Below are 23176 nucleotides of genomic sequence, written 5' to 3'. Positions count from 1 at the left end.
GGATCGCCTGCTTCTCCTCCTCTTCCCCGACCCCCACTCAGTCTCATTTTACTAGGGGTGGGGGGAAGTGGGGTGCATAGGAAAAAGGTCAGGGGTCACCTCAAGATTCCCATTAATTATGGCTATGGCTCTACGCTCTAGAAGATTCCCTGTAAAGGGAGGGGAAAGAGGTCTGACTGCCCCTGGCCCTGCTTAACCCTAAATATCTCCTCTCCCTCTGCCTTCTCCCCCTCCCCCAATTGAAAGACAGACACACAGAGAGAGACAGAGATAGAGACGGAGAGAGAGAGACAGAGAGAGACGGAGAGACAGAGAGAAACTGAATTTCTTGGGGGCGAAGGTAATTCTCAGCTTTGATTATGGGAGGGGGGAGAAAAGTACCCACTTTAAATGCAACAGGTTTCTCTGGGGAAGGGGAGAGGGTGGGAATGATCAGAGTCCTAGCTTTCATATCTCCCCCACCTGTAGAGAAGTCTTCTATTGAAAGTGGGGTGTCTAGACACAGATTTCTATAACATTAAGGTTAATATAGAAAGGGTGAGGAGACCCCCAATCCCTTGGCAGTAGCAGGAAAGGAACTAGGGAATAGGTTGGTAGGGGACTAGGGAGGAGGGGTTTCTAGACATAGAGGAATAAGCGAAATAGCTTTTTTTTTTCTTTCTTTTTTTTTTTTTAATTCCACTTTAGCTTGAGGTTGGAGAAGGGATGGCTGGAGAGGAGGCGGAGAAGGTATGGGGGGAGGGGGAGGACAAGGGCGGAGCTAAATTTTTTTTTACGCCTTTGAGGGGCGAAGAGTGGGGGCTGGAAAGGGAGGCGGTCCTCAAGGCCAGTTAAATTGACCGAGAGGCGGAGAAACTGGGCCGAGCAGAGCCGGGTAGAGGCAGCGAAGAGAAAGGGAAAGACGAGCGACATATTCCCCTTTCTGCACATTGCGCTTGACTATTGGGGCTGCTCTCGTTTCTTGTTTTTTTTTTTTTTTCTTTTTCTTTTTTCACCGTCTTCTCTTTTCTCAATTTATTTTTCGATTCCCTCCTTCCTCATTACAATCGGGAGGACTTATTTTTCCTGGGGGGATTTCCCCCTTCTCCCTTAAATCACTCTTTGGATTTTGGAAACCGGCCGAGGGCAGAGAGAAAGAGCAAAGAGTAAGAGGGAAAGAGGAAAATAAGTGATCTCGGATTTTTTTTTAGGGAACGGACTGCAGAAAGAGAACTGAGTCTTCTCCCCCTTCCAGGTCTGAGACCCAGGGACGCAGCGGCTCTGGGACTGACACTTCTCCCGCACTACCGCCAGCGAAGCACCGACAAGAGGGGGGACCCTTCTTGCACGCACACTTTCTTTTCTCCCCGGCTTCTGACGGCGGCAGGCTCGGCTGCAAGGTAGCTGGAGCAATACCCGGGTCAGCGGCCAGAGACGGGGTGGAGGGGGCAAGGGTACGAGACTATGCACTGAAACTTTTTGTCCAACTTTTGGGCTGTTCTCGCTCCGAAGGAGCCGTGGTCCGCGCCGGGAGCGCCGAGCCTTGCCCAGCGGAGAGCAGTGCTCGCTCGGGCCCGGATCATCATCAGCAGCGGCGGCAGCTGCGGCGGCGACAAGAGGAGGAAGAAAAAGAAGAAAACGAAGAAAAGGTGTGGGGGCCGCGGGAACGGAAGAGGCTCGGTTCTAGAGAGCCGGGCTCATGGACGGGTGAAGCCTTAGCGAACACCGTGAGCGCCCAGCCCGCTAGCGCGCCCCAGGCCCTGGCCCGGGCCTTGGCCCCGGGGGAAAAAGGAGACAGCGAAGAAGGCGCCGGGGGGACAAGGCCACCGACGCCGCCACCGCCGAAGAGCGAGAGAGGAAGAAGAAGGAGTGAGAGCCTCACCGGCCGCGACCGGGCCTCCGAAACCATGAACTTTATGCTCACTTGGGTACATTGGTGCTTAGCCCTGCTGCTCTATCTCCATCATGCTAAGGTAAGCGAGTTGGTGTTGGCAAGGGCTGCTCGGTAATGGTGTGGCGGCGGCGGCGGCGGCGAGAGTCCGGCAATCTGGCAGGGGGCAAGGGGGGTGGGGGTGGTGGAGGCACAGTGCATAGTGCCTGGTGGTGAAGCATGGAAGAAAGCTCGGGGAGCGGGGGACATTGAGCTGCTTTTCCTAACCTTGGAGTGGGGATGGTAAGATTTGTGCCCCATTCGTATTGGTGGGCACCAGGCATTAGAGAGTCTTCCCTCCCCCACCCTTACCCCCGAAGTGTGGAGCGGGCTGGGGAGGGGGCGCGCACTAGGTGGGAGAGCATCTGGTTAGGGTCTCGCCGCCCACGCGGGCCCTGCCCACCCACCGGAGCCACACGCACGTAGGATCCCGGCCGAAGGGAGGGGAGGAGGAGGAGGGAATCCGAGGGGCTGGGCTAGTGCTTCGGCGGTTTAAGTTTGCTCCTTGTCGCCGGGTCCCCCAGCAAACAGACAGGGCCATGGGGGCGCTGGAAGCTATGCCCCCTGGTGTGTGTGGTGGGGGAGAGATGGGAGGTGGTCACGGATCTTAGACTGGGGAGGGAAGCAGTCTGAGAGCACGCTAAAAAGACAGAGCTCCGGAGGTTCAGGTCACGTCACTTTCTCTTCCAACCTTCCCCCTCAACCCAAATGAGTTTGGAGAAAAGTTTGTGGGTGGGGGAGCTTCTGGTACCCCCAAGAGTAAGCTTGTAAAGCCTCCATTACCCCCGCCTCTCTCAGGTCTCCTTCCCAGTCCCCTCCCTCCCCCTCTCGGCGCCGGGGGCGCGCTGCGCGAAGCCGATTACATCAGCCCTGGGACTGGCCGGGCCGCGTGTTCCCCTAGAGCAGCCTGGGCCAGAGCTCCGGGTCCCTAGATTGGGAGAGACCTCCCCATTCCCCAGAAAACACACGGATACACATTCCTCACTCGATCTCCCCCCATCCTCCCGGGAAAGGTGACCCCTTCAGCTAGCCAGCCGAGCGCGGTGGGTAGCACCCCCTCGCCCCACCAGCGTCCCCCCCCGACTCCTTTTTAGTCCGAGAGAAATTCGAGTACACCCCTCTTACCAACTTCCTAGCACTGAGAGGCCCCCCCCTTCCCTTTTTTGAACCAGAAGTCTCCAGCTGCTTTCTGATCTCATCACTAATCCCCCCCTCCCCAGTCTTGTATTGCTTTTAATCGAGGAGGGAGCATAGCCCGCCCCCCCATTCGCACTTTATAGAGTAGTGCGACCCCCCATTTTTCTCCCCCTCCCCCCTTCTTTCCTTCCCGCCCGCGGGGCCTGGGAAAGGGACGGTCACTGCCAGTGGACCCGGCCTGGGAGAGCCCGCCCAGGGCGGCGCTTGGTCTCGACTCCGCCCTTGTAGTGACCTGGTGACAGCCCGCCTCCTGTCCCCTCCCCCCACAGCCCTGTGTGTAGCCGGACGGGGGCTTTCTGATCCGAGGGGTGCAGAAGGGCATAGAAAGGAGTTTTCTATGCCGAGGTTTGGCTCTCTCAGCGGCACTCTGTCTTCCCTGCATCTCCCACTTTGTTAAAAATGTTTCCAAAATGCTGTGACATTTGAGTTTCGGGGGTAGCTGGGCAAGGAGAGTTCGGCTTTTGCTTCTTCGGCATATTTGCCCTTGCTGCTCTCTCTTAAGATCTGGCGCTGGCATGGTAATAACCCGGGCTCCGGGCAGCTTGCGACTATTTCCCAGTCCTCCTTCCTTATAGCCTCCATATGGTGATTAGGGGAAAGAAACTGGAGGGAATGGAGCGGGAGCTGGAACCCTTCCCCTCCCCCAGGCGCTGTGAAATATGCTCTCTACTATCCTAGAGTGCCGAGAAAGGTGTCATTCTCTGGGTTTGAATACTAGGTCCAGACTACCCTGGAGGTCACTGCTATGAAGTTTGGGCAGGCGCTATTTCCAGTCCTAGGGACAGTTATTTTAATACTTGCTTGGATATTGCCAGATTTTAATACTTGTCCCTCTGACCACCTCTACTCCTCAAAAATCTCATTCCCCACTTTCTCTGGAATTAGCAACAAAAACCACTCCTCCTCTGCTTCTTCCCCCCCCCCCCCCTCAAGTTGAGTGGAATTCACTTGTATTCCTATGAGCTCCTAAGATCTGGCACAGTCACCCCTCCCCCAATTCTCCAAGCTGTAGGCCTCTGGACTAGGACTAGGGAAGAGTTGTCTAGCTATAGTTATGACCTTCATAGGCCCCCAGAGAAGGGCACCAGACTCCCAGCCCCTCCCCCTGGGCACCACCCCCTCTCTGTGACTGTAGTGGTGCTGGTGGGGAAGTCTCCCTTTGCCCCCTGGCCTTGGGGACTTGGGAGATGAGAATAAGGTTGCTGGCACTTAGTAGAACACTGAGAGGATCTTAATATTAGGGAGCCATGGGAGCTAATTGGCAAAGGGGAAGCAAGAGAGTATCTTGAGAGCTAGGATATGGGGGGGCATAGGGTGAAAAAGATTTCCTGGTGCTAGGGAAAGTCAAGATTCAGAGCCAGAAAAGATCTTGGATATATCAAATTCAAACTCCTTTTTTTGAGCTGAGGGGACCAAATCACCTTGGGGAAAGGGGGAAACCTTGATAAAGTTGGGGATATACATCTGGGCCTTTGTGATTCTTCTTAGAGAAGAGATATCTACTTTGAGCATGGGAGAATTGAGGGAGTGTGTGTGTGTGTGTGTGTGTGTGTGTGTGTGTGTGTGTGTGTGTGTGTGTGTGTGTTTGGGGATTTTATGCTGGAGGAAAAGCCTAGGAGACAGAGAGGACTGGGGTGCAGAACTGTATGGATTGGAGTAAACCCCACCTGCTGCTCATTTGGCCCTAAAGGGTCTCAAGGTTCTTGGGAGAGATAATATAGGAGGGACGTGGTACCCCTTCCCTAATCTCTCAATATGGGGATTGGGCCGGAAAGGGGGCATCCATTTTGTCAGTGTCCTGGCTCTTGTCTGTTGACCTTCACAGTCAGTGGGGAGGGGCTGACTGCCAGGAGTTGGGGGTTGGGGGAGACTCAGTGTCCAGTGTTCTGGAAGATAAGCAGCCTCCTTGGGGCTCAGGGTACAATAGGATCTGGGAGAGTTTAGAGAGGGGAGTAACAGGTAAAACCTGGGAGTCCCCAATTCCATGGGAGAGAAGAAATCAGGAAATAGGGAAAGGTTTTGGAAGAAAACTTGGAAATAAGGCCTGATTTGGATTTAGGAGGTGGAGTGGGAAACAACAGTTTGGAAGTTTTGGGCCTTGTAGCCATATTACTAAGGTTCCCCCTTTAGTTTAAGGTGGTTTCCCCCCTCTTTTCTCCAAATTAGTCAACCCCTCACTTCTTTCCTTAAGGTCAGATTAAGCATTTCTGGGGAGAGGGCAGAAATGGGTTTTGGTTGGGGAGGGTGTCTTACAGCCTTCTTCCATTTTCTCTCCCCTTCCAACCTCCCTGCCTGACACTACTTTACCCCTGGCATTTGTCATGTCAACTAGATAAGGTCACCCGTGCTGTTTTTCTTGCTGGATCCTTTCCTTCCTGCTCAGATTCGATTGTGTTTTTTCCCCATTTAATTTTAGTCAATGCCTTTGAACCAGGGTCTGTGTGTTGAGGAGGGCTAGGTTAGAGGATTGATTAAGTGTAAGGATTAGGGTTTTTTGAGAGTGATAGGTAGGAATGAAGGAGTGGAGTAGGAGAAGTGAGGAAGTGAATTGAAGAAAGGCCTGGAAACTGGATGGAAAGAATCTCTTTCTTTCCTGACTACCTAGCTAGTTAGCTTTTTTTAGTTCTATCATTAGGGGAAGACCAATGGTTCTCTCCTCTGATGAGATGCTGTGGCTGGAGGAGGTCCACTTCAACATACCTTTCCCTGATGTAGAACCTCAAATGTAAACCCCACTTTGTGAACCCCTCTGCCCTTATCCCATGCCTCTATGCTAACTCTCTTTTTTATTTACAGTGGTCACAGGCAGCACCCACCCCAGAAGAAGGGGAACGGAAACCGAACGAAGGTGAGTCTTTTCATATTATGCGCTCTAAATTCCTTCCATATCTGGAGTGGACATTAGATGGGGAAGAGGAACCCTGACTTCTTACTCTCCTTGATTTCCTCTGCCTCTGGTTCAGGCCCTCCTGGGGATGAAGCAGAAGGAAAGAGTAGGATTAATGAGGGCAAACACTTTATTTAAGCTCTCATTTCTATGAGGTCCAGTCTATTTCTTGGCTAGGCAAATCCTTCTTAGGCACAGGTAGTAAATGAACCTCTTGTCCTTCTTTCACCCTCTAGAAATGAGAATTTTTAGAAAGGACAATGGCCAGGCAGGGGTTCTAGGCTAAAAGTGATTTATCCAGTCCCAGAGTCCCCTAAGCAGTGAGAGGGTTGGAAGTTCTTTTTCTTCACTCCTATACTCCTCCCTCCTTCCCCCCTCCCCAAGTATCAGGGAATAGGGATGTTATTGGGGTAAACTTCCTTTTAGTGCCAGCAGAGGGCTGTAGCTATAAAGCTGACTCACTACCCCTTTTCCCCTCCTAAACCTTGCCTGTCTTTTGTTTGATAGGGTCCCCATTCCCAGGGTACTCTGATCTTCCTCGAACCCTTGTATCCCTACTCTGCTTTCCTTTGGTTTTTCAATGGCAGATATCTCCTTCACTTTCATCACTTTGCATCTCTATATCAAGGCACAAATCTGTATGATTAGGATTTGTGATTTTCTAAAGGTTTCCTCAATCTCTAATTAGCTCCACTTTCTCCCATTATTCTGTTTATCTTCTCCATCAGCTGGGAAAGGTTCCCTAACTTTTGCCCCACTCACAAGCAAACTGCATGCTCTTAAGAGATTCACTTTCCCCACCCCCACCCCCTTTTCAAAAACCTTCCTCACGTCCTGAGTCCTTCCCCTCCTCTCCCCAGCCTTTCCTAGTGGTCTTCATGGCTTGGGAGAAGCAAGACAAATGGTCTTTGTTTACTGAAGAAAAGATTGTTTGTGATAAATAAGGAAAACCTAGGATATTTGAAGCCGGTGAGCATGTGTGCTTGGGTGAGTGTGAATATATTTGTGCTTGTGTGTGTGCCTGAGTGTTAAGGGAGGTTTTTATTTGGAGTCAGTGGCAGAAAGGGATTGGAATGGGTGCTAAGGGAATATTCTGACCTGTTCTAGATGGAAGACTTCTTTCCTTTGCCTTGGAGAGCCTAGAAATCCTTTTCCCTTGGATGGGGTCTCCATTGGCTTGTAAAGGTCTATGATCTCTCCAGATTATAAAACAACCCTTAAAAAAACCCAAACTACCTCTCTCTCCTTCCCCCTTTCCCACCTTGAGGAGGGGAGACAACGCAGGATGATGTGATCTGTCAAAACAAATAGAGATCCAACTATCTCTTCCCTCATCCCACCCCCAAACCCTTTAGAGCAAGAACCAGAAATTTCCATGATCAATTATCTTTCTCAATGCTTCATAAGAAATTATGTCCTTTAAGAACATTTGTTTTCTTAGCCATCCCCCAGGGATGCAGAGAACATTCCTGCACAGAGAGGGCTAACAACTAGCCTGTGGCTTAATATTAGCATTGGGTGCTTGGGTAAGAACCCAGGTTTTGAGTTCCAGCTAATTGTTCCCATTCTCCCTCTACCTGTAAGAACTTGTCAGGATGAAGTAGTAGTGGTCAGGTCTATCATCTCCTTCTGGCTCTCCACCATATTTTAAATAAATGTATATATATATTATGAGAAGCAATTTAACACAGCATATGGAAAACAGAGAGTTGAAATCAGTAAGTGCTGAGTTCATGTATTGCCTGTCCCCCATGCTGACTTGGGTGATTTCCTCAAGTCACTTAAATTCAGTGCCTCAAGCAGCTTTTAAGGTTAAAAGTGGGTCAGTTAGATAGTGAAGTAGATGGAACACTGGCTTTGTAATCAGAAGGGCCTGAGTTCAATGGCAGTCTTAGATACTCACCCATTCATACACAGTCACTTAACCAGAACTAGAATCCTGGATGCTTAATCTAGAGTTCCATGATTGGCAGAACAGGTAGGGATCCTAGGAGTAAGAGTTTGGAACCATGTGGATTTGACTTGTTGGGTTACAAATTTAAAGTTAGAAAGGACCTTGGGGGACATTTAGCCCCCTCATTTCACATATTAAGAGACTGAGGCCCAGAGAAGCTAAGTTAATACCAGTGCCTAGCACAGAATAGATGCTTAATAAATATCGATCAATAGATTATTGTTTGAATTGCCCAAGGTTATGCAGGGAAGTAAGTAAGGAGTGAAACTGAAATTTGAATTTAGGACCTGAATCCAGCCCTTCTGGCACTGGATTGTGCTGCTTCCTTTATTGAATTGTTCTTCCCTGGCTTCCGTTGATACTTTTTCCCTGAGTGTGTTTTGCTGTCACTGAGTGCCCTGTCCCCTTGACCCTGAGTTACCCTTTTATGCTTACCGCACCCCAGACTCTCTGCCCCGTTACCTAGCTCAGGGAACCTTTGTTGCCCCTTGTCACCTGCTCAGTTCCTCCAGAAATGCTTAGCAGCAGGAGGAGAAGCACGGCTGTTTTTTTTTTTTTTTCCATGATGCAAGCAGTTTACTCTTATCAGGGAGGGTTATTGGTCTCTCACCTGGCACGCTTAGCCGTGCCCAGTGGCTGCTGACACTCAGGGCTGCCCAGCTGAGGCCTCCTTGTTTTTTTTTTTCTTAGCTTCTCCCTTTCCCCAGGAAGGTGTCTCCGAGGCATATGCCTAGAGTATGGAAGGCCAGCTCCTTGCCCTGTGGCTGTGCTCCCCAGAGACCTCCCTACCCTCTGAAATTGCTTCTTCCCTTATGTTAGAAAAGTCTTGAGAAATCCTAGAGGTCCACAACAGGGATGAGAGTGGGAAGCCTAAACATGTGAAAATTGGCTTTTCCTTCTCTGTATCAGGCTAATCATGTGAAATAGTCCTCTCTCTGGATTTCATCTCCCACATCTGTCACCCTCCCTAACACACATTTCTTTCCCCTGCTAGGGATCCAGGGTGGGCAAGGGCAGCAGCTGTATAGGCTGAGGGTATGAGGCAGAGTGAATCTGAGATGAATTTTATAAAGATTAACTCTTGATAGAGAGAGTAATTTTGCTCCCCACCCCAGAAAGAAGGGAGAAGTTGGGACACTACTGAAATATGTGGAATTCCTAAGGTTTTCTCTGAGAAGACATTGCCCCTTTTCTCCCCCTCTGCCCATATTTCTTCATCTACATCTCACTTCCAGACTTTCTTCTTCATCTTTCTCCATACTATCAGGTGTGGCAGAAGGTGTCCCAGGAACTAACACAATGCTGGGGTTGGCCAGAAGAATGAGGGGTAGAATTCAGGCCAGGGTTCTGAAGGGAGTTGGCGTAGGGGGATAGGGGAGAGTGCTGAAGAAATGGATGTTCATGCTGGGAAATTACTTGGAGATCCTTGAGTCCATTTTACTAGATGAGAAAGCTGAAGTTTTGGGACATAACATGAACAGTGGTCATAGAACTTAAAGGAACACTTGAATTCTGAACTTTTTTTTTTTAATATCATGGACTGCTTAGGCAGTATATCCCTAGTACATCCCTTTGTAGGATGTTTTTAAATGCATATGATTATAAAGAAAACCAATTATGTTAAACTACATTTATCAAAATAATTTTTAAAAAACCCAATCACCAAATTCATGGATACTTAGTGGCCCAGTGGATAGAGTGTTGGTCTTGGAGTCAGGAAGACCTGAGTTCAAATGCAGCCTCATATCTTTAGCTATGTGACTTTGTTTGCCTCAATTTCCTCATCTGTAAAAAATGGGGATAAAGCATCTATCTCACAGGATTGTTGTGAAGATCAAATGAGATGATGTTAGTAAAGTTAATACCTGACATACTGGGTATGTGCTATATAAGTAAGTGCAATATATTATTTATGCTTTAGCCCTGCTCTTTCATTTTTTACTAATGAGGCTGCTGAAGCTAGAAAGAGAACAGTCTTGTCCAGTGTCACACAGCTAATTTGTGACAGAGGCAGGATTTAAAAACAGATCTTTGGACTTCAGATTCAGTACTCTTTCCATAGGGCATAGGTGGTGCAGTAGATAGTGCTAGACTTAGAGTCAGGAAGTCTCTTTTTCCTGAGTTGAAGACCATCCTCAGACACTTATTATCTGTGTAACTCTACTAGCTGGATGACCCTGGTCAAGTCACTTCCCCCTGTTGGCCTCCATTTATTCATTTGTAAAATAAGCTGGAGAAGGAAATGGCAAACTACTCCAGTATCTTTGTTAAGAGAACCCCAAATGGGGTCATGAAGAGTATGACATGATTGAAAACAACTGAACAAAAAACATATATATACATAATGTATAGATGGATAGATAGATATCTCTATGTGATATACTTATGTGCTAGATATGATATAGATATATGATATATATGTATGTATGTGTATTTATATCTATCTATATGTATATGTATTGGAAAATTTGGTAACTCTTGGAGAGAGTAATTTATGAGTAAGAGAACTCCAATGGGGTCATGAAGAGTTGGATACAACCGAAAAATGACTGAAAACAAAAAAATTCTTTTCCCCTTTCTTATTGAAGGCTATGAAGCACTGGGGCCAAAAACCCGCTTACATCAGAATACTAGCTGGGGTTTTGCTGGGGTCTTTTAGTTTACTCATTCATTCATACTTATAAGTTGACTCTTTTCCTTCAGTGGTGAAGTTTCTGGATGTCTATCAACGCAGCTACTGCCGGGCAATCGAGACCCTGGTGGACATCTTCCAAGAATATCCAGATGAGGTGGAATACATTTTCAAGCCGTCTTGTGTACCTCTGATGAGGTGTGCTGGTTGTTGCAACGATGAGGGGCTGGAGTGTGTCCCCTATGAAGTGCACAATGTCACTATGCAGGTGAGAAAAGCTGCCTTGGGTGATTACCCAAGGGAGAGAAACTTTCTCCCAGGGTAAAAGAGTTCAGATATTTATTTAAAATTTAACTTATTTTATTTTAAAGTTTTTGTTAGAATTTATACCTTCTTAAGGGAGGTTTTTTTGGGCAACAAGTTGGTTTGAGGTCTGAGATTTTTTTCTCGGGAGAATAGAATAGACAATTCTCTTTATGTTGTGTTTTCCTGAAATGTGAATGCTTGGAGATAGGCGCATGGACCTCTCTGCAGGAAAAGAAGCTTCCCTTTTGGGGTATCCTTTTACCTGTTTTCTTGTTGTAGTAGAACCCCAAGCCCTAAATTCTTGATCTTATTCTATCTTTTTCCCTGTCCTGGTCCTTTGCTCCTTATTTCTGGAGTCATTCAGTGGCAGGAGCCACAGTGTCTGTTTCTCCTCTCCCCACCCCCTTCTTCCCAGAAGCACTTCCTTACTGTCCTTGGGACTCTGACCAGAAGTTGTGGGACAGCTCTGGCTGGCCAGGGCTGGAAGAATCACCAGGAACATGGGTTTGGGGAGTTTAAAAAATTAATTCTATGATACAATCATTTTCCTAGAAAATCCTCATTTTTCCCCAGAACTCCCTCTCTTCTGCATCAACATATACAAAACCCCTGCCCAAGTCCTTGGCTTTGTCCTGTCCCTGCCATCCTCTCCTCCCCCTTCCTGTTTTGACTCCTCCTTTCTGCCCTGAAGGTCCTGCCCTTGGTACTGCTTCCCAGTTCTGCACCTAAAGGAACTGGCAACTCTGCCTCTGAGGCACAAACTTCAAGAGACCAGACATTTAATTCCTTGGTTCTCAGGACCTTGAAAATATTGAACTCTTGTCTCCCTCTTCTTCCCTGCTGTCCCCATTTCTTTTCCTTAGAATGTAGGAATGTGAGGGATTTGTTCTTCTTAGGCCAGTACTTATGGAAGAAATTAAATTATTCCCTCAAATGGAGTTTGAGCAGGGTAAAAAGAAGAACCAGATTATTTGAATTTTGTAGGTACTAAGAGTCTGGTTGTGGGCATGGACTTGGGGTGGAGAGAATGGGGGGGGGGAATAAGGAAGGGGCTGGAAATGGTGCCAACCCAGGACCCTAATTCCCAGCTCGGCCAACCCGAAACAGCCACATCAGCTCCCTGAGGTTATTGGGGTTGGGAGGTAGGGGGGTGGGGCTCTGTGGCTTATTGTCAGCCATTATTCCCCCCCTCTTACCTCCTTCATTCTGGGGACTTAATCCCTGGAGACCCCCAGGGTGTTGAATGGCAAGAGACAGGGGGGTGTCGGGCGAGTGGCTGGCTGGGTCACTAACTACTGTGTTCTCCTGCCCTCCCAGATCATGAGGATTAAGCCCCACCAAGGCCAGCACATTGGGGAGATGAGCTTCTTACAGCACAGTAAATGTGGATGCAGGTAAGGGGAGATTTGTGAATAAAGGTGCTTTTGGGGAAAAGAAAGGAAGCCTTAGGCCTGGGAATCAGTAAGAGAGAAGGGGTGTCAGAGAGAAATGTGTTCAGTAGGTAGACATAAGAAGGCTGAAGCACAAAGGAGAAGGTACTAGAAATCAGAGACACAGAAAGAGAGGGGTGGAGTGGGTAGGGAGAAGATGGAGACTTTCTATTAAGGGCCTCCCAATGGGGCTGGGGGTACACTGTGTTATAGGTCAAGGAAATGAATGGAGGGGCATATATTTATATGTGTACACTTTTGTCTCTTCCTATGGAATATAAACTCCTTGAGGTCAGGAGCAGGGTTTTGTTTTTGGGTTTTGTTTTTTTTTTTTTTTGTCTTCTTAGTGCCCAAGCTGATTGAGAGGTTGACTAGAAGGCAGGAACATGGAAGGGGAGGTTAAGTTGAGTAAGGATGAGAAGAGAAAAAGGAGTTTAAATTCTTGGGCACTCCCCTAGTACTAAGGTGGGAGGGAGAATGTTCAGGGTGAGAACAAACCAGTTCTCTTACTTTCCCTCTCTGTTCTTTTCAATTTTTCATTTTTAGACAAAAGAAAGTTGTCAAAGGAAAACCAGAGAAGTAAGTGGACATAACTTTTGATCTTTTTTCCCCCTTCTTTGCTGGTTGTCTTGATGGGTTTTTTATAAATTTTATTTTCTGCCCTTTAGTTGATCTGTTATACAGGTTCATTATTCAGAGTTATTGAGATCTCACTAAGTCTAGGTATAAGTGAGGAGAGCTGATCAGTGGGTGGAGGAAGGTTTGAAGGTAGAGTGGAAGTCACCCTCTTCTTTGTGGTCTAGATAGTTTCCTATCTGCCTTACTAGGTGGAGAACCCTTCCAAGGACTCTTTCCAAGATTAATTATTAATGAATTAATTATTATTATTCATTCAGGTCCTGAAATTTGGTTGGAGCGTTACTATGAAATCCTGAACCAAAGCATTTGTACTTTCTGGGAAGAGCTGTTAGCCCCTGGGCCTTGTTATAATCTTACATATGGCCTTGCTTGGTGTTGTTGTAGTGTTCTGGTACCCTGTTTGCTCCCTAGTCTGACCCTCAGGTGGAGGTGTCAACCCCTAGAATACTTGATACCCTGACACAGGATCAGGGTGCAGGCAGGGGGTTGGAGCTGTCAGGAAAACAGGTGGTGATGGGTGGGTGATATATTTCCATTTGCTAACTTGTGACGCAGTTTTGAAGACTGTACTTGGAGGGGAAACAGGTTCCTCTGGGGTTTCTACCTTGTTATGGCCCTTGGATGGTTTTGAGGTCAAATTAAGAATCTGACACTCTTCTGGATTAGATAGTAGATTTTAGCTAGTTTGGTTTAATAGATTCAGTATTTGATCTGATTAGGTTCCTCAGTTTTCAGGGGTTCTATAATCTGGGAATGGGATGGTATTAAGAATGAAAGGCTGACTCTAAGGGCATAGTAATATTAGATAGAAACCGATCAGTATAAAGTGATGGTTAGTAGGCCACCCATTGGAAGCTAAACCCCTGAAGCCTGGATCAGGCTGCTGAAAACCTAAAAAAGAAGATGGAGATTGAGAGAGAAGAGAGTTTCTTCCCTTTTTTCTACTCCTCCCCTTATCTATTGTCCTGGGGGTACTTGGTCTTAGGGAAGGGCAAGATTCAACCTCCTTTTCTCTCCCCTCGAAGGCCATCATGTTCTAGTGTTGGAGCGGTTTTAGTGGTGTGTTAGTGGTGATGGGACAGAAGAGCTAGTATGTTGGAAGTGTTCTGAGGAGAGACTCTGTGGATGAATGAGTCTGGTTTCCCAGGACTCTCCCTTCCTTCTAATGCTTATTCTCCCTGTGCACCCTGGGAAAATAATGGAGGCCCCCCTTCCTTTCTCCTCCCCCTTTCCCCTCTTTTTTGGCAAAACTCCCTGAGCTGTATCCACCTCCCCCAACTGGGACAGTGTGAGGAATGATGGTTTCCTTTTGGTGGGGGTGAATAAGGCCACAGCCCACCACTTCTCCCACTTCCTCATTCCCTATGAATCCCAGCCCCCTATTCCCCACCTCAGTCTGTTCCCAGGATATCAGCCTTGCCTGCAGCTAGAGAGGGATAGCTTGGAAAAAAATTTTGTGAAAAGGCAAACAGGCTCTGACAGGGCCTGGGGAAGATACCCTGCCAAGTTACGCCCCAGCCTCTCCCCTCTCACACCCCCTTCAATCCCCCCTCCCCCTCATACCCACAAGCCGGCTTTCCCTCAGGCTCTGGGGGGTGGGAGGGTGACTTCTTCCTGGGAGTGGACAGTTATCATTGCCCAGGATGGCCCTACACATTATGGAGTGGATTTCCACATTGTGACTGTTCAGATCATTCTTCCAACACATATACCATAAACCATATTTGCTCCCCAGTCAATGCCTTGGGCTCTTCAACCCATCCCCCTTTATGATGATTCCTAATGTTGCTAAGTGGAAAGTCAGGAGTGTGAGTCAGGGCTGTTGGCCCAGCCCCCTCAAAGTTCATATAATGTTCTTAACATGGAAATGGTTTTGGAGGTCCCCCGGGACCTTGAGCTGCTATCCACTTTTCTCCTTGTTGCTTTGCGTCCTTTCTGGGAGGACCCTTAAAGGCATCTCTACCATAGCCTGGAATTCTGGAGCCTTTGCCCAGCATTGGCCCCCTGCCCTCTCCTCATGTTTATATGTGGCTGGGAGTGAAGCAAGCACCCCAGTTTAGTAGAGGTGGGGCATTTCTCCACGATTTCTCCCAAGGTGCCTGTCTTCAGAGTTCTGGAATATTTTAAATGGTTAAAATTATTCCTCACTTTCAAGGCTCACAATGTGTTTTTCTCCTAACAACCCTGTGAAGGAGAGGTAATCCAAGTGTTATCACCCCTATTAAAAAGATGAAGAAACTGAGTCTCGGTGAAGTGACTAATGGGACTTGCATCTTCTGATTCTCATTTTGATCTATTCTACTAGATCATGTTGTTCTAGGCTTCAAGAGCCATGACTGGCACTGCGGTGATAACAATAATGATATTATCATATAATTATAATTTTATTTATTAATATTTAAACAGAAATGCATTGACCATTTATTATACTTGTAACATTGTGATATTGTAATAATAAAAAATACAATACAACAAACAATGTTGTTACAGTTTCCTCCTCTGGAAAATGGAGATAATAGCACCTCCCAGGTTGTAAAGAGCAAATGAGATATTTATAAAGCACTTTGTAAACTTTTAAAAACTCCATAAATGTCAGTTATTTTATTATTATTATATATAACAATAATATTAGTAAAAATTCCCTTTCACAATCAGGAAACTGAGATACATAGTTATCAGAATTAGGATTTGAATACAACAAGGCCAATATCCTTTCTACTCCTATCACATATAGGGATGGTATAAGTTGCCAAAGTATAGTAATGCCTTAGAAATAAATATGGCCCCCATGCCTTCTGCCCACAATCCCACTGTCCTTGGATTTTTTGCCCTTGACAGAGGTGGTGATATAAATGGAGAGAGTTATGAGGGTAATGGCAAACTTATCACCTCTCTACATCTTCTCAAAGTCAGCAAAATGATGATAAAGGGATTTATTTATGGTGCACATCCTCCCCCTTTCCCCCAAGACCATCTTCCCTTTAGCCTGCTTCCTTCTCCTCTTGTTCTCCTCCCTAGGGAGAGAAGCCATTGGGATGTTGGGCTTAGGAGGGGATGTGTGTTTCCCCTTGCCCCAGCCCTTTCAGCTTCTTTCCCTTTCTTCCTGCCCTCCTTGGATCCCACCTGTTCTCTGTCTGTCTCTGTCTCTGTTTTTTTATTTTCCAGAAAATCAAATCGAGGAAAGGGGAAGGGGCAAAAGCGCAAGCGAAAGAAATCCCGGTATAAATCCTGGATCGTGTACGTTGGTGCCCGGCGCTATTCATTACCCCTTCCCCTAAATCCCCTCTCCCTACAATCAGACCCTCTCTTTGTAGCACCCATTGACATCCCTACCTATCTTTTCCCTCCCTTCTCATCCCTAGTGTCTCCATTTTTTTCCACTTGACTAATTGGCACCAAAGGGGTCAAAGTGGTGGTGGCCGTCTGTTTAGGCCCTGGGTTCTTGAAGACTAGGGTGGGGGTGCTATGGCTTGGCTGGGCACAGACTTTCTCACCCACTGGGCACTGGTGGCGGGTCTCTGTTGGCATGGGCACTGGGAAGTGGTGCCTTCCAGTCTAGCTCTTGGCTTATGCATTTGTTTGAAAGTCAAACGGGGGATCTTAGATAAGGATGGGTAGGGGAACATTTGAAGAGGATTTGGGAAAGGAGTATGTGTACATAAGCGAATGACATTGCGACAATGCAGAAGGTGGAATGGGCTGAGATTGGGGGGATGTGAGGAGAATTTCTGAAGAATATTATGGTTGCCATCTTTTCCCCTCCAACTCCATGGCAAGATGAGGATGGAGAGGAATTCTTGCCAAAGCAGGAAAAGGTTTTCTGGTTCCACCTTTTGCCCATTCAACTTAGGCCACAGTCATTAACATTAACATCTCCTTGAAGAAATCTTTGTCTGTTGTATTTTTAAGGAAGCAATGAAATGTGTGCCTAGGATAAAGGTGTACTCTGGCTTCCCTTTACTCAGGAAAGAAAGAGGGAACAGCAGTGTCTTGAGGCCCTGGATACTCCTGGGATTGTACCTGGATAGTTCTGGGGAGGATATAGTAACCTGCTTCCCATCTCTCTTACAGATTGGCAAGAGGTCTAGGGCCCAAATGATTCTGTCTCAGGGCATTACAAATGATGATCCTAGTAGCATTGATTCTTTTTTTTTGGGGGGGGAGGTTCCCCTTTGGGGAAGCTGGAAATTGGTGGGAAAGGACTTTGCAAATGAGATTCCCAAAATCTTTTGCTTCCCAATAGAGTTCTTAGGTTAGTTAGTCTGTCTTCTCAGGATCATAGGATTATAGATTTAGAGTTGGAAAGGATCATCTTGCCTAATCTCTTCATTCTTCAGAAGAGGAAGACAAAGAAATTAAATGATTTGCCTGGGGTCCCATAGCTAGTGTCTGAGGCAGGGTTTGAACCCTATTCTTCCACAATATCTCTATGGAGCTGGAGGCATTCTTGAATCCACAGTGCATCCTACCCCAACTCCCCCAAATGGGTAGGGAAGTATCTAATTACAGGTCTTTCTGGTCCATTTAAAACAGGATCAGACCTTAGAGGCCATCAAGTCCAAAAACCTCATTTTGGAAAGGAGGAAACAGGCCTGGAGAGGCCAGTGATTTACCCAAGTTCATACAAGTAGTGAGCTGCAAAGTGGGACTTGAACTCAGTTCTCCTGACTCCAAGTCCTATGCTCTTTGCCATATACCATGCCAAAGGAGGAAACCCCACCTCCATTTCCGGGAGTCCTGAGATCTGCCTTTGCTCAAGCACGCTGTGTCTTTGCTTCTTTTGCCCCATCAGACCAGCCTCCTCTTTCTGGACTCCTCTCCTAGCTAGCTCTCTGCCCCATTTGGCTCCTCCATGCAGGCCTCTCCAAAGCTGCCTCTTTGCCTCTTTCTGCTGTAGCTCTCTGATATTGGGAATGGGGAGTGGGGTCCGGTCATGGCACGACCGGGAGAGGGCATTGAAGGGAGGTGGGAGCCCGTGATGGCAATGTGTTAGGGGTGGGGATATATTGCACGGGGATGGTTTTTTTCCCTCTGCTGAAGCTCTAGCTTAGATCTCTTTCCTTTTGCCTTTTTGCAGTCCCTGTGAGCCTTGCTCAGAGCGGAGAAAGCATTTGTTTGTACAAGATCCACAGACGTGTAAATGCTCCTGCAAAAACACAGACTCGAGGTGCAAGGCGAGGCAGCTTGAGTTAAACGAACGAACTTGCAGGTTGGTTTCCCGAACAGAAGTCAGAGAGAGAGAGAGAGAGAGAGAGAGAGAGAAAGAGAGAGAGAGAGAGAGAGAGAGAGAGAGAGAGAGAGAGAGAGAGAGAGAGAGAGAGAGAGAAAGAGAGAGAAAGAGATAGACACACACACACACACACACACAGAAACAGACTGCTCGCTTGGCTTTTAGCTCCCTGCTCTATGACTGCTACTTTCTCCTGCTCTCAGGATCCCCCCTGTGGAGGGTGGAGTGTCGGGGTTCTGTCCTGGCCAGGTGCCAGGGAAGCTGCCCCCATTGGCAGGGTGCACAGACTGGCGTGGCTCCATGTGGTGGTGTTGTCGTGGAGGGTAAAGCCCTGTGATGTGCTGTGTTGTCTGGGTCCAGGTGGTTGTTATTAATAATATGTGTTTATGTTGCTTTGTCATCTCTCATTGTTTTTTTTTTTTTAATCAGAATTGGCTTAATAGACTCTTATAACATCTCCCCAAACTCTTCAGAGAGGCAGAGAAGATATTTTTCTCCTCCATTTGACACATAAGGAAACTTGAGTCCAAGAGAATGGAAGAGAACCAGGATTTGAACCCATATCTCTTTATTCTTTGTTTCCTGTTCTTTAGACCATACAATGCTGTTGTTGGGGTAAATTGGGCGGCTCCTATCTGCTGCATATCTCCTATATCCATATTTCCTGTATGCTGCAGCAAGTAAGAATTTCATGGTGGGGGAAATTAACAGAAACCCTAAGTTGTTCTCTTCTCCAACTTGGTTTTTTTCCCACTTGTTATTACTAAAAAAGCCCCTAGAAACATTTTCTACCTGGGCTGCCTTTTTTTGCTTACTTAAACCTAGTTTCCCTGGGCATGTGACTGCCTAGGGGTTGGGCATGCTGAAGACCCAATATGGATCTTGACATATTGGTGTGAGGGATCCATTTGTCCCATGAAGTAATCTGGAACCTAGAGTGTGTGTTAGGGAGGAGGAGTAAGGGAAAGCTGAAGCATATTCTAATCTTCCCTCCCTGAGATTCTGTGAAGATACAACCAAGTAGAATAGATGTAACTGTTTGCTGCTAGTGGTAAAAGAATTTGGTATAAGTGGAAGTGGAAAGGGAACATGTAGATGGGAGCATCTGAGCCTACTGGGGACCTGAGAAAGCAAATTCTCAGTCTAATGTCATCTCAGACATCATGGGCCCATCCTGATCTGCCTATTCCTACTCTCTGACCCTATTCCATTAGTCTATCAGATATGATCTCAGTCTCCCTTAATAGTGGCTATGCAGGGATGTTGTGGAGGGTGGAGAGGTCTTTTTAGGGTCAGGAAGATGGAAGACTTGAGAGTTCTCTTCATCTGAAAGCATTCTATAGTAGAATTCCTTCCTCATCTGTTTCCCTCTTCCTTTGCCCTCTTCCCTAAATCCAATAGACAGTAAATTAGAGGCAAGAGGATGCTTGACATTAGTTTGCACATATTCTTCATAGAGGTGTTTGTTTGCCAACTATGCTTCACTAGTTCTGCTCTGATAGAACTCATAGACTGAAGTGGAGGAAGAGGGATATTCCTAATAATGCTTAGCTTCTTTATGTCACCTGCCCTGCTAAAAATTAAGTGTGTTAGGGGCTGGTTCTTGTCTGACTTTTGAGGACCATCCATATCTTCATCTTACTTTTTACTCCTCAGTATAGTCCCTCTACTCCTACTATTATGCAAAAGGCAGTATTCCCACTGCCAAGCTTTTGCATAGCTTATAACTGAGGCTTGAAATGCCCTTCCCACTCTGCTCTATTAAATTGTGTACCTTTAAAACATGTAGCTCATAGTTCACACCCCTGAGTTGTCCTTGTCTGTTTGATTCCAAACAAGTCTGATCACTGCTTTGATTTGTCTTGTCGAGAATTTATTACTAACAAATAATAATAATAAAAGCTGATACTTTTATAACACTTTAAGGTTTATAAGGTGCTTGACACAAATAATTTAAATTAGTTGGTCTTTGTTCGCTGGTACTCGCTAGTATGTCACTTTGTAAATGTGAGTCATGTCTGTTTCATCTCAGAGTGGGAGCTCCCTGAAGTCAGGGGAGTCCTCATCAGAACGAGGAAAGCCTTGAGAATGGGGACTGTCTCCTCCATCACACTTGGGACTCCCCGAGCACAGGAACTATATTTTCCCCCTCAGCCTCAAGGGAAACTTGAGGGCAAGGACTATATCTTCCCCCTTCAGAGATGGGTGGGGCTCCTTGAGGTCAATTAGCAGCTCCCAAAGGTTTCAGGACACATTTCCTCCCCCTAGTCTTCATTTGCCAAATGTGCATTCTATTGGGGCACAGTTAGTATCACTTATAACCGTTCTGGTCTTTGTCCTTGCAGATGTGACAAGCCAAGGCGGTGAGGCCCCTCGGCATTTCTAGAACCAGACCTCTCAGACCTGGAAAAGACAGAATCAGAACAATTAAAAGAATCACAAGCCGCCACCACCACCGCCACCACCGTCGCCAACACTGACAACCCAATGATGATGAAACTAACACTAATCCAAAAGAAACCTTAAATGAAGGATGAAGAGAGGCGCATAGCACTTTGAGTCCGGAAGGTGTGACTCCGGCAGAAGCATTCCCGGGCAAGAGACCGAGCAGGGGTCCCTCTTCCAGTTGGATTGCAATTCTGTTTTTCATGCTGCTAAATCATGGAGCCAGGAAGATTAGAGGGTTTTATTTCTGGGATTCCTATAGACACACCCACACGCGTACATGCATTCATATATATATATACATATATATAAAAATAAATATATATATTTTATATGTACATATAAAATATATATATTCTTTTTTAATAATTAACATTGCTAATGTTATTGGTGTCTTCACTGGATGTATTTGACTGCTGTGGACTTGAGTGGGGAAAAAATATCCCCATACAGAATCCAGCTGGGGAAAGATGGGAGCAGTGATATTGGCGTGGCCACCTTCTTTTGGGGGAGGCCAGAGCTATCTATCTGTGCCTTCCACTCTGTCCCTCCCTGGCCTGCCTTGTCCTGCTGGCCCAAGGAAGAATGACTGAAGGAGTCCAGGTCCAGCACCTGGAGGTTGAATTTGCCTGGCTCTGGGTTTTGAGGGCATGTTGACATACTCAGCTGTGCTCCCCCCCATATTTTACTCTATTGGATTGTACGTTGGACCTGCCCCCTAGGTTGTTGGGGTTTTTTTGTTTTGTTTTGTTTTGTTTTGTTTTTGTCAAGAAAGGGGAGAGGACGGGGAGATGAGAGACAGGAAAGAGGAAGCAGCATGGTTAGAGGAATGGGGACCACAGAATGCTACAGTGATGGGGTGCTCTCCAAACTCCCCTGATCATAAGAAATCCCATCCCCTGGTTCTAAATTGCCTGGGCATCCTTCACAACACAATGGAACATTTCTGGAGAGGGATATTACAATGATATGAAGATGGGGTGGTGCATATTATGTGATAATACATCCTTCTTCCCCCATGTAGTCCCTCTTCCCAAACCTTTTTCCAAGGAGGAGAAGCTATTCCCTTCTGTCTTCCTCTTGCTCATTGAGGCAGGCTTTAGAAGGCAGAGATAAACCCTCAAGACTACTAAACCACTAGGAAGCTTCCCCCAGGGTATCTGAGGTTGGCTTGTCTAAAGACAGGCAGGCACAAAGGGTAAAGGGCGAATGGGTGGCTGGGTGGCTGGGTAGCTGCGGGTGTGGGAATGCTTCCCTGACCCTGGACCCTGACCTTGTCTCCTACTCCATGGTGGGGGGAGACAGAGCAGGATCCATATGCCTGGTATGTAGGCAGAGAAAAGAAAAAAAGTGTTTTATATTACTTATTTAATATCCCTTTTTAATTAGAAATTAAAACAGTTAATTTAATTAAAGAGTAGGGTTTTTTCAGTATTCTCGGTTAATATTTAATTTCAACTATTTATAAATATACCTCTTTCTCTTTTTCTCTCTTTTTCTTTTCTATTTGTATTTTTTTTTGGGGGGGGAATAAAGTTCATGTTTCCAGTATCTCCTCACCTCGATTGGGGGGGACCATTGGCGATGGTCAGTAGCATATCCCGAACAGATATTTAATTTTTCTAACATTTGCCCCTCCCCATTTTCCCTGCTCCCCCACACATTCCTGTTGAAATAAGGTTTCAATATACATCTACATACTATATATATATTTGGCTACTTGTGTTTGTATATATATATATATATATATATATGTTTATGTATATATGTGATTTGATGAAATAGACTTCGCCACTCTGTTTTTATAAAAAAAAAAATAGAAAATTCTACATACTAAATTTCTCTCTTTTTTAATTTTAATATTTGTTATCATTTATTTATTGGTGCTACTGTTTATCCGTAATAATTGTGGGGAAAAAAGATATTAACATCACATCTTTGTCTCTAGTGCAGTTTCTTGAGATATTCCGTAGTACATATTTATTTTTAAACGACGACAACAACAGCAAAATACAGCTATATCTTAAAAAAAAAAAAAAGAAAAAAAAAAGAAGCTTTTTGTATTAAAAAATTTAATTCTGATCTCAAAAGTTCCTCCCGTTTCTACTTCTGGTTTACATTTAATTCCCTTTTCTTCCTTCCCTTATATCCCTTTACCTCCTATTAGGAATCTGGGATTTCTATTCTATTCTTTTTTTTTTTGATGGGTAGGGAACAGAGTCATGTGACCCTAGTTTCTGGGAAGTCCTCATAGTTGTGGGCTGAGTTAGGGGCTTGAGTCACTGGGTTTCTGGAAGCCTCTCTGGGCATAAAGAATCAAGTTAACTTATCTGATTAGGGGGTGGAGGTGGGAGATGTATAGGGAGGACATTTTAAAAATAGGATCTTGGAGAAATTCTAGGACTGGTTGATTTGCCTTCAGGGGCCTTGCTCTGCCATTTGGCCAAAGGAAGAGGATATGGTTGAGTTGAGGTAGTCTTCAGCTCTACTAGAGAGAAGGGAGAAAGAAGATGAGTCAATCTATGGATTTGCTCTGAAGTCTCCTTT

General features: G+C 46.1%; 1 protein-coding gene across 1 annotated transcript; it reads left to right on the top strand.

Annotated features, from left to right (window-relative positions):
- Positions 1-845: 845 nt before the first annotated feature.
- VEGFA (vascular endothelial growth factor A) lies at positions 846-22180 on the top strand. Its single transcript, XM_074310797.1, has 8 exons — positions 846-1952; positions 5903-5954; positions 10651-10847; positions 12203-12279; positions 12862-12894; positions 16120-16191; positions 18032-18163; positions 20530-22180. Exons 1-8 carry the CDS (start codon positions 1887-1889, stop codon positions 20549-20551), a joined length of 651 nt encoding a protein of 216 aa, XP_074166898.1. The 5' UTR covers positions 846-1886; the 3' UTR covers positions 20552-22180.
- Positions 22181-23176: the final 996 nt, after the last annotated feature.

Source organism: Sminthopsis crassicaudata, chromosome 4 (genome assembly GCF_048593235.1).
Source record: "Sminthopsis crassicaudata isolate SCR6 chromosome 4, ASM4859323v1, whole genome shotgun sequence".
Taxonomy (NCBI): domain Eukaryota; kingdom Metazoa; phylum Chordata; class Mammalia; order Dasyuromorphia; family Dasyuridae; genus Sminthopsis; species Sminthopsis crassicaudata.
Note: the sequence above shows the minus strand (reverse complement) of the source record. Positions and strands in the feature narration are given on the sequence as shown.

Bases quoted from the DNA above. Each gene is read 5' to 3' on its own strand.
- VEGFA (XM_074310797.1), top strand. From the start codon at position 1,887: ATGAACTTTATGCTCACTTGGGTACATTGGTGCTTAGCCCTGCTGCTC. The intron at 10,848-12,202 runs GTGAGAAAAGCT...CTGCCCTCCCAG, and splicing joins TGCACAATGTCACTATGCAG to ATCATGAGGATTAAGCCCCA. The intron at 12,895-16,119 runs GTAAGTGGACAT...TTTATTTTCCAG, and splicing joins GTCAAAGGAAAACCAGAGAA to AAAATCAAATCGAGGAAAGG.